At 53.4% G+C, this 10,867-nt stretch overlaps 1 protein-coding gene across 1 annotated transcript; it reads right to left on the bottom strand.

Annotated features, from left to right (window-relative positions):
• Positions 1-1,267: 1,267 nt before the first annotated feature.
• LOC134147491 (NADH dehydrogenase [ubiquinone] 1 beta subcomplex subunit 6-like) lies at positions 1,268-3,943 on the bottom strand. Its single transcript, XM_062588646.1, has 4 exons — positions 3,709-3,943; positions 3,467-3,559; positions 2,900-2,944; positions 1,268-1,422 (listed from the first exon to the last, which is right to left on the bottom strand). The coding sequence occupies exons 1-4, from the start codon at positions 3,886-3,888 to the stop codon at positions 1,354-1,356; spliced, it is 387 nt and encodes a 128-aa protein (XP_062444630.1). The 5' UTR covers positions 3,889-3,943; the 3' UTR covers positions 1,268-1,353.
• Positions 3,944-10,867: the final 6,924 nt, after the last annotated feature.

The following is a 10,867-nucleotide window of genomic DNA, read 5'->3' as shown; positions in this document are numbered from 1 at the left end:
TGACACTGCCGCGTGCTGCCAGCGCGCCCAGGGGGAGCCCAGCCTAGAGAGCCAGCCCCTTGTGGCTCTCCCTGACCCCAAGGGGCTCAAAATACCACAACCATACAAAAGGGACACCGTGACGAAGTGAAAGGAGCACTTGCACAACGCCCTTCTTTGGCTCTTGCCTGATGGCATCCTCAGTACAGATGTGACCACGTGCATACAGAGGAGACTAAGATGACCATCAGCAGCAATTGTGTTACGGAAAGGCACCTTCAGAAGGAGTGGGGCGCTTCTCATGAGAAGACTGTAGGGAGCAGCACAGCAACACACTGAGCTCGTGCGCCTACATCTTCAAGGCGAGGTGGACATAGACAGAGGAACCTCTGCTTCAGCCAGCCATCCTCAGAGGCAGCGTGCATGCTCACAAAGCCACCTCTTGTGCGGAGGCACACCTAGCCCTGTGAATGTCTTTTTGTGCACATCTGATCAGCACTTCGGGGAATTACTCACACAGGAATTTGTGGACACACTGCAGGTGGACAGGACCCTCTGCTTCACACTTCGCCCAAGGCAGTGGACACCTCATTTGTTACTGCTGTCTTCACCACAATTTTGGCTCTGCACTGAAAACTTGCTCCCCTACTTCCCTTGGAAAGGACCACAAACCTCTCCAAAGACTCCAAAACACTGCTACTTCCCACCTGAACGCTGTGCACACAAGCATCTTCATTTGTCATGGGGAGACTTGCCCTGTTCAGCCCGACAACCGAAGAAGTAGCAGCAAGTACATCACAGGACGGACTTATGCCCTTTTCTCTCACACTGACGTAAACTGCAAAGCCTGAAGATTACAGTTCAACTGTCCTGCCTGCTAACCTTCAAGGAAAGCAACAGCAGGGCTGAAAGTCAGGGGAATCTACCTTTCACCCTGGTGGCTGCAACTTCCAGGGAAAACTTGGCTACTTTTGTTCTCCTTCCCAACTGGATTCTTCATTTCGGGAAAAGGCAATTCCAGGCAGACCACGCTGCCATCAGGCTACTTCACGGGTTGGGATGCGGGTGCAGAGCGCTCAGCAGGCTGCCGCCCAAGAGTTCCACTTCTGCCATCCCCTACTGGCCATACAGCGCTGAGGGAGGAGGGAGGTTGCAGGGGCTAGGGAGGAGTGGTAGATCGACAGAGATTACCGGTAAAAGTCACTGTAGGCAAAGGAAACGCCCGTGTGAGGAGCAACTGGAACAAAACTGACTAGATAGGAAGCAAATGAAGGAACAGATGAAGGGATACAGAATAAAGAGTCATTTATACAACAGACAAAGCAGCTGCAGTTACCACCTTGCTTGATGAAGAAGGACGTCAGCATTTAACCATCAGTGGTGACCACCAGGTTCTTCTTTCAGGGGTGGAAAAATTTCTCCTGTCTCTAGAATTCTGTCCCCCTAATGGAACCAAGGAGAACGCGGTGAGTATTTTCTCATACACAAAATGTAGTCCTTCCACACAGTATAGCCTTTCAACTAACCTCTAACTGCCCCCACATCCAGACAAAAATGTACTTCAAGGCATTCACAACGCTATTAGCACCCACTTCCATTCACTCAACATTTCTAAAGAGGCTGACATAGCATCATAGCCAAAGTATCCAAAATCTGTACTTGCTTGATCCTTTCCCACACCCCACCCCGCCTTTCAGCTGCAGCATGGAAGCCTTTAAAGAGAACACTGCTTTACTCTTCCCCCCTCATAAGCTCATCCACCTCAGTGGTCAGCGACACAACTCTAGCCGTGGGGACAGCTGAGTGTGGAGGGCCTCTGCGGAGGCCCGGGACTGAGCTCTCGCAGCTGGAACTCTTAGCCTACTCCTCCTGTCTTCTGAAAGGACTGACCGTCCACTCCCCCGGGACACAAAGAGTGCTCAGAAATCCTGTAATCATTACGCAGTGGTGCTGCCATTCAGAAAGACCTGGACACGCTGGAGAGATGGGCAGAGAGGAACCTCATGAGATTCAACAAGGGCAAGTGCAGAGTCCTGCACCTTGGGAGAAATAACTCTAGGCACCAGTACAAGCTGGGGGCTGACCTGCTGGAGAGCAGCTCTGCAGAGAAGGAACTGGGAGTGCTGGTGGATGACAAGTTGACTATGAGCCAGCAATGTGCCCTCATGGCCAGGAAGGCCAATGGTCTCCTGGGGCGTATTGGGAAGACTGTTGCCAGCAGGTTGACGGAGGTGATCCTGCCCCTCTACTCAGCCCTGCTGACGCCTCATCTCCAGTAATGTGACCAGTTCTGGGCTCCCCAGGACAAGAGAGACATGGAGCTACTGGAGAGAGTCCAGTGTAGGGCCACGAAGATGATCAGAGGGCTGGAGCATCTGCCCTGTGAGGAACGGCTGCGAGAGCTGGGCCTCTTCAGCCTGGGGAAGAGAAGACTGAGGGGGGATCTTATCAACGTGGATAAGTACCTGAAGGGAGGGTGTCAAGGGGATGGGGACAAACTCTTTTCAGTTGTCCCGTGTGATAGGACAACAGGCAATGGGCAGAAATTGAAGCACTGGAAGTTCCGCCTGACCGTGAGGGGGAATTTCTTCACTGTGAGAGTGACGGAGCACTGGCACAGGTTGCCCAGAGAGGTTGTGGAGTCTCCTTCTCTGGAGATATTCAAGGCCTGCCTGGATGCACCCCTGTCTGACGTGCTCTAGGTGACCCTGCCTGAGCAGGGAGGTGGGACTAGATGATCTCCAGAGGTCCCTTCCAACCTTACTGATTCTATTCTACTCTATTCTGTTCAGGACAAGCTGTCCACAGGAGCGAGCAGAGCCTTTTAGATGTAACCCGTGCAGTGGGTTTGCAGAAGTCACCCCTTTTCCCACCTGAATCTTATGGAGCTGGAAGGGAAAGCAAATACTAACAGACTTACCGGAAATATCCGCGGATTTGATTCAACCACACCATACGGCGTTTTCTGAAGGGCGCAGGCGGGAGGAAGGGAGCAGGAGAGAGGGAGGTGGGAGAAAGAAAAGGGCGCGTTACTCAGGCGATGTACGAAAGCCTTCCAGACACCACCGCAGGAACGGGAGGTCTCGCCCAGTCACCCGTTTACTGTCCCTTTCCCTCCCGCACGTCAGCGGTTGCGGTCTGGCTGCACAGATTCCACCCTCTTCTCCCCAGCTTTCAGTCCGTCGCGTCTTTCGCAGGCCATTTCCCCCCTGCTCTTCGCGCCTCCAGAACGCCGAACTCCAGCCCCGGCCTCTCCTCGCGGCGCACGCCGAACAAGCCTCCGGCCGCCAGCAATCGGGCCGCGGGCGCCCGCGCTGCCCCGGTCGCCCCAGGCGCCCTGCTCCAGCTGCTCCACCGCCGCCTCCGCTTCGCCAGCGAGCGCGACAGCCGCCCCCGGCGCCGCCGCCCGCCTCCCCCCGCCGGGGCCGCGGGGGCCCGCGGGGGCCCGCGAAGGCTCCGCAGCGGCGGCAGCGCAGCCCGCACCTACCATAACGTGGTACTTGACGTAGTAGAGCACGGCCCAGCCCGGCACCAGGACCCGCGTCACGGCGAAGATGCTGCCTCGGTACGCGCCGAACACCTGCGGCGACAGCGACACGCGTCCGCGGCGGCCCGGCGCCCGCGCCAGCCCCAGCGCCGCCCCGGGGCGCCGGCAGCCGCCAGCGCCGCCGCCGCCGCGACGCCGCGCAGGGCCCGGCCGCGCCGCGCCGCGCCGCGCCCGCCGCTCACCTGGCGCCGCCACGGGCCGCCGGGCCGCAGGAAGCGCTCCCAGAAGGCGGCCACGGGCCCCAGCCGCCGCCGGGGCAGGACGGGCTCCCGCTCGCTGAGCTCCTGGTCCCGCAGCCAGCGGCGCCGCAGCGCGCGGAGCTGCTGCAGCCGCAGCTTCTCGTCCGCGCCGAAGCCGCCCATGGCGCCGGCCCCGCCGAAGGGCGCCGCGTCCCCGGCGCCGTCGCGCGCCGATGACGCCCGGGCCCCGCCGCCGCCGGGAGGCGCGAGGGGCGCGCGGCGGAAGCGCCGCCGGGGGCGTGGCCGGAGCGTCGTGACCCGGCCCCGCCGCTGGCCCGGCCGCAGGGGCCGGAGGGGCCGGAGGGGCCGGAGCCCCGGGCCCCGCCCCGAGAGCGGCCGTTTAGCATCCGCAGAGCTGTCGATTAACTCTAGCGAATAGCTTTTAACCAGAATCGGCTTGTTAGCTGTGACGAACAGGACAAGGTGATGATTTTTTCGGAGAACTTTCAAAGAAACAAGCTGGAGGTCGGGAGAAGGTCCCTAAATCCACTCCGGCCCCCTCGGGCGTCCTCCCTGAGCTCCGGCCTCGGCTCTGCGGGAGCGCGGGTCCCTTGCCTGTCCCGCGGCAGAGCTGGCAGTCTCGGCTCTGTGACTGATGCCTTAGGTGAATCTAAACCGATTCACCTGACTCACTTCTTCAGCTTTCAGTCTGATGTTAACTCCAAAATGATGGTAGAAGAAATCCGAGCTTTAGTAACAGAGATACACAGTCAAAAATCACGGGACAGTTGAAGGCTAACGCGCTTCAGAGGTCCTCATTTGTTCTGAAGGGAGACTGCCATGACTGCGCATTCACGTTATGGGCCTTTATATAGTTACCATCCACCGAGGTGCTCTTCGCCAAGGTTGGGAGATCCTCAAGGTGCTGGTAGGTATACACGCTCCTTCTGGCATCCAGGCAGGAGACCTGGTTTTTCCTCAGAAAAATGCTACATGCCATTGTGTAGGCAGCTAAATCTGATGCAGAGTGCCTAAAAGAGAGGGTCATGACTCTTATCCAGATTACTTCCAGCGCCTCTGGGAGCTGTGCTCAGGTGGTTTAAGCTCCCAGGGCCAGTGTCTCCGGCTTGCTGTGTGGAGGAGTTGAGTCCCATGCACTTTCCCCCTAACAGTGAGAATGGTAACTCACTCCAGATGACAGCCAAAGTAGGAGCTGACAGCTCCATGGTTGAACTCTCAGGATATACAGGCTGGAGCATGACCACGATCTGAAGACACCAATGCTGACGTAGCCTAGAGGTAAAGGGAACAGTAGGCTGTTCCTTATGAGAGTGGGAAAACTCGCCACAAGATGCTCATGACTTGGAGGATATTTTTTATTTCCGTCCCCTCATAATTTTTGTGTTTTATAAAACAGCCAACTGTTATCAGCGGATGGACCCCATTAGCAGCAGTGTATATGAGATGAAAAGCCATGCTAAAAGAAGGAAGAATACCCTCAGGGCGGGTGGGGGGGTATTTGCAAATATACCTTTGAAAAGGACTTTGAAAAGGGAAACATTTTCCAAGCAGCTTGACTTACTGTAAGATCCTCTGACGATATTCAGAGCACTGGCAGAAAGAAGTGTTGCACTGACCTTCAAGGAAGAGTTTAAAGGGCTATCAAAGGAACGGTAGTTCTGTCAGCTTAATTTTTAGATCCTGAGGAAACACTGGAAAAATCAGAGATAGAAGCAGTTAGCAAATATTGAACCACAGCCAGCAAGGATTTGTCCTGTCAAGGCTCTTGCAGGGAAGAAAGCAAATACTGCAAAAATGAAGAGCCAAGAGGATTTCCCTCTCCTTATCTTTGACCCCAACAGTAGATGCCTATCTTTGATCGTGTTGTTTCAACTGGTAGCTGGTAGTGAGAAATAGACACTTAGAAAGCTTAATTCATCCTGCCTTGAAACTAGTATTTGGATGAATAACACAGCCATCTGTCTGCAGTAAAATGAATTGTATTCAGGAAATCCCTCTTTCCATTCATTCGCTAAAATAGAAGTCTACAGTGGGAATTTGGAGAGATGAACTTCACTCAGTAATCAAAATGACCACCTTAGAGGTGGGTTTCAATTGCAGCTCTGGGCATTACATTTAGGAGATCAGTTCTCTTCTGGATCCCCGGACACGCGGTGCCTGCTGAGGTGGCCCAAGGTACCTGAAAGCTCCACACAAGCAGTGTGACTGGAGGCCAGCACAGACTCATGTAGGTGTTGGAAGTGACTCTAGGTGCTGATGTTTGTGTAAAAAGACTTCTCCCTCCCTCCATTCAGATGGCTACTTCACTGGACTCCAGCACGGATCAGGGACTGAATTCGTTTACGCCCACATCTACTTCTAGTGCCTCACAAGATGCCCTGAGCAATCCTGCCTAGCCTCCAGCTGCTGCTCCAGAGGACACAGGTTGCCCACTGCCCCTGGGTCTTGACTACCAACCTATTGCAGATGGCTCAAGCCTGCAAATTAGCAACTCTTAGGGAAATTATTGTGTATATGTGTGAACATCAGTGATACAATTCTCCATAAGCGTTACCTCAGCTAATCTACATTGTTCCAAGTGGAGTAGCACAATGTGACTCAGAAGATAAGCCAGCTTTTAAACAGCGTGGTTTGGAATATGTTTCTAGCTTCCAGAGAGATTCTCCAGAGTCCCTGCACAAGCTTCCCTCATGCAGCTCTTTCCCTTTTTAGGGATAGCTTGTCAGGTGCTGACCATCCCACAAAACTAGATAACCTGAGGTGACCACTGCAGCTGGCACAAAATTATCTGCTTCCTGAAACATGCATTGATACATCTGGGGCTGAGCTCAGCTCCTTCATACTGCAAACGTTACCTGTTATATCTGCTAATTTCCATATCCCAATGCTGCTGACGCTGTCATCCAGAGTGGGCAGAAGCTGAGGGTTTGGTTTGGTTTCTTTCCTTCTGCTTGCTTCATCGATTTTAGGATCAGGATTCATCTCAGTGAAATGGAGATGCTCCTCGGCTGGGGACATGTGTATAAAAGATGGATTAGTTCCCCAGCTAGTGTAAATGTCACTTGTGATTCACAGGCATGAAGTCACTTTCATCAGTGGTGAAAACCACACGCTCTGAAATAGTCAATTTTTTTTCTCATTTCATTCTTTGTGCCTCTAATACAAGGAACAATACAAATCCCCAGCTGAGGAGTACGCTAGTGGGAGTGTGTTGGTAGGAGCAGGAAAGGCTTATTAGACAAAAACGCTAGTTCTCTCCCCTCCAGCCCACTCCAGCTGCCTGCATGCTTTTGACTCTTTCTCTTTAGGAAGCTCCTCCCTAGTTGCCCCTTTATGGACAAGTGGTGAATTGAACCACTTGAATATTCCTTTGCCACTCTCCCTCTCAGTGATCCTCGTGCAACCAAAGTTTCCATTTCTCCCTCTGTGAGCGTGCTGGAGTGAGAACACCATTCCTCATCCGTCTGCACTGCAAATATCCCACAACACCCACATTACTGTCTTCCTCGTCATGAGTGAGCAAGGATCCTCCTTCCTCTCCATGACCTTACACAATTACCAAGACCATACCATAAATGACACCAATTTTTCTGCTACTAGCAAAGGACCAGTATTCTCACCTTAAAAAAAAAAAAAAAAAAAAAAAAAAATCTCAGTTTCTTTTTTTTCCTCCTTTTTTGTTCTTTTTTTTTCCATAAGACATAGACCTCACCTATCTAACCACTAAATTATAATACTTACCCTTGAATTGCTGGAGGTGGGGAAATATTCAAACTCTTTCTTACTCAAGAGTTGGGGTACATCTGAATACAAGGAGATATCCACAAAGTGTTTTCTCAGTCTGAGCTAATCACTCGGGACTTCCAGGCTGTTCGGTGTTGAGTTAGTCCATGAAGACAATCTTGTCTGGGACACGAATCATCTCGTTCTAAGGTCAATATCTGAAATGGCTCAGATGCTCCCTAAAAGGGACTATGTCTATTGGGCATGAAGGGAGCCAGCAATGGTTAGCTCAGATACAGAATACCACTTTCATTTATGTATATATTAGGTTAGATGAATCCTATCCTGAGGTTCCCTGTGTAAGAGGTGACAAATGAGAATAGTCTGAGGATGATCTTACCTCTTCAGTAAAGAGGACCATGGAAGATGGAAGTGATAACTTCATAATGGTGCACAGCCTTCAGGCAGGACACAGGCTCCTCAGCTGAAGACCTTGTCTCTCCTCTGTCTTCAGAAGCTGTTTTCTTCATCTGTACAGCTTCCTATCTCCAGAGGAGAGAGGAAATAGAAGAAACAATGGTACTGCATAAATTACAGTTCTTCCATTTTGTTGTTGTTGTTGTTGTTGTTGTTGTTTTACACAACCCAAAGGGCTCTTCACTTCTGTAGTCTTCATTGCTCTCAGCTCCCTAAGTATCCTGTCATCTAGAAATGAGTGATTCACATGTTTGCTATGAACCCAGGACACAAACCTGGCCTCCCGCATGCAGCCTGCTGTTCCCACGGGACATTTACCTTCTTTCATCCTCCAGATAAAGCACAATTACTCTGCATGGCTCAGCTGTAGCCCAGCTCTCCTTTAGGCTTTCCATTTGGAAACCTAGCCATCCTCTCTAAACTTAGTTCTTGGCTTACTCTATTGGTGCAGATCTCAGAGGCATGAGAAACTCCAGAGGGTGATCTGTATCAGAGCCCTCAGAGCACTAATAGGCCTTAATGGCCCCAACGAAACTCACTTGGGGCCTCTACCTGCACCCTTTACCAGTGGTTCCATTTAAGCTCAGTTGTGGGTCTTCAGTCCTGACCTAGCTATGTCATAGGAGTATGTCTCAAGCTTAGTCATAGCTATGCCCATACCTGTCTGTGGACCCCATTGATCTGGATCCTGATCCACAAATTGACTTCCCAATTTGACTTTGGACCTGTCTTGCCACTGTGGACCTGCCTGGTGATCACTGGACCATATCTCACTCTGGTTATAGTTACTGGGCCTGATTCTGATCTGTGGGCTGACTTTCTGGCTTGACCTCGGCCCTACTTCATCACCATGAACTTGTTGGATTATCTGGACTCTTAACTGAACCTGGCTACCATCTCCAGTCCTTCTTGCCTTGCTTGGGTACTGTGAGGCTATAGACCCTGGCTGTGTTACCAGGTTCCTGTTCCTTAGGGGGTAACTGGCCTTTGCTACTCCCCCTAACAAGCTGCACTCCTCCACATATCCACTTTTTATGTGTCCTTTCCATAAGGATCTGTACCTCCTCTCTGAACTCTTTTTCTCTAGGATACATTTTGCCACGACCACATGACACTATCTACTCTAAAGTTAAGTGAATGTAGTGTGCTCCCTTGCAAAACTCTTCCCTATAAATGACTCCTTTAAAGACATGCTCCAGACATGCTACTGAGAGATGAAATATGCTTCTAGATTAAGTGTTCACTCACAACAACCAGTAAGAGGTGCTTGCAGCCAAGTTCTCTTCAGCACTGACACTGGTCCTGGCATGCGTATTCCAGCCCCACAGTAACTGCACTTCTGCCCTGTACCCAAATTGATGCCATGCCTACTGGCACAATCCCTAGTGAAACATGTCTGACTTGGCCGTTCATGCACCAGAACCACTAAAATATACTTACTTACAAGCTCTGCTGGGACCCTATCCTGGCCCTGGCATGCCTATTCCAGCCTCGCAACACCTTCACCTCTGCTCTTCCTCTCTCCACCCCAATTGACACCATGCCTGCTAGCTGGTTCACAGGTGAAACGTGCTTCTGGCCCAAATGTTTACTCATGACAACCACTAACAAGTGCTCTCAAGCAAGTTCTCCTTTTTTTCTTAGAAAATAGAGCAGATCCAAACGAATGCAAAAATGCTGTATTTCAAACCTCAGAGAGGGAATGTGGAGCAAGGACATTCTTGCACAGCCCTGGGACAGGCAGGCACCCCCAGCAAAAGGAGGGGACAGCGCAGGGGGCAATGTCACTCTTCGACTGAGCTCAGCAGCCCTGGATCAGCACATCAGGCTGTGCTCTGTGTCAGTGAGTGAGGGGCTTGGGAAAGCCAGAAGATTTTACTTTTTTTTTTTTTTGGGGGGGGGGAACAAGACAAGGTGTGCATGCTCCAATGTGTTCTGTGTGCAGACGAGGTGCACATGTATTGGGGGGTGTAGGTGTTCACAGGTGAGTGTGTGCTGGGGGATGTGTGCACACAACTGTCATACGCGTGACTCTGTGTGTGTGTGTGTGTGTGCGCGTGTGTACAGATGCATGTGGCCAGGAGTTTGGGCCTATGTTTGAGTGTGTGTGTGTGCATGTGTGTGTGCGTGCGTGCGCGCCTGTGCTTGAGCGCACCGGGACCGGGGCAGGGGTGGAGCGAGCGACGGCAGGGCTGCTGCCGCTGGCGGGCTCTGCCCGAGCGGCCGCGGCGGAGGCAGCAGGAGCGGCAGCGGCAGCGGGCAGCAGCGGCAGTGGACGGCAGCAGGCAGCGGCAGCGGGCAGAGCGCACCGGCGGCAGCACCGGCAGCGGCAGCGGCGGCAGGAGCAGCAGCGGCAGCGGGCAGCTGCCCGTGGCGGGGTGAGCGGCGGCGCGGACCGGGGCCAGGTAGGCTGCCGTCGGCAAGGGCAGGGTGCTGCCGCCCGGACGCCTGGGTCCCGCGGGTGCTGCCCGCGGGGGCGGAGCGGCGCGGAGCGGGGCAGGGTGCCGGTGCCCACGGGACGGCTGCGGGCGGCCACCGGGTGCGGAGGCGGCTCTGGCGGGCGCTGCCTCCGAGGCTGAGCCCCGAGCTTGCCAGGCAAAGGTGGCTCTGCCTTGCCCGACAGTGAAGCAAACGTGGCTCCGCTGTACGAACGGGGAAACTGAGGCTCTCCGTGCTGGGCGCAGCAGCGGCGACAGCAGAGCGAGCCCGGCAGTCCTGGCTCCCAAGCCCTCTGAAGCAGGGACCTCCACCCCCTGCTCCAGGCTGCTTCTCTCCCTCCAGCTGCTCTTGCCAGTTCAGCTCGGCAGGATTTGGGTTCCCTCCTCCCACTTCCCATCACTGCTGTGTCTGTCCCATTCCCTGCTTTCTCCTGTCCTTTTTGGCCTTCCTTCCCTTGATGCAGGAGATGGTTCCCAGGCGCTCGTGCATTGCAGAGAGCTGG

This window comes from Rhea pennata, chromosome 15 (genome assembly GCF_028389875.1).
Source record: "Rhea pennata isolate bPtePen1 chromosome 15, bPtePen1.pri, whole genome shotgun sequence".
NCBI classification, from domain to species: Eukaryota; Metazoa; Chordata; class Aves; order Rheiformes; family Rheidae; genus Rhea; species Rhea pennata.
This window is presented reverse-complemented; position numbering and strand designations above follow the sequence as displayed.

What these genes read in the sequence shown, in the direction of transcription:
- LOC134147491 (XM_062588646.1), bottom strand. Translation starts at nt 3,888, where the DNA reads ATGGGCGGCTTCGGCGCGGACGAGAAGCTGCGGCTGCAGCAGCTCCGC. An exon ending in GCGGCCCGTGGCGGCGCCAG is followed by an intron (nt 3,560 to 3,708) that starts GTGAGCGGCGGG and finishes CTGTCGCCGCAG; the next exon opens with GTGTTCGGCGCGTACCGAGG. An exon ending in ACGTCAAGTACCACGTTATG is followed by an intron (nt 2,945 to 3,466) that starts GTAGGTGCGGGC and finishes TGCGCCCTTCAG; the next exon opens with AAAACGCCGTATGGTGTGGT.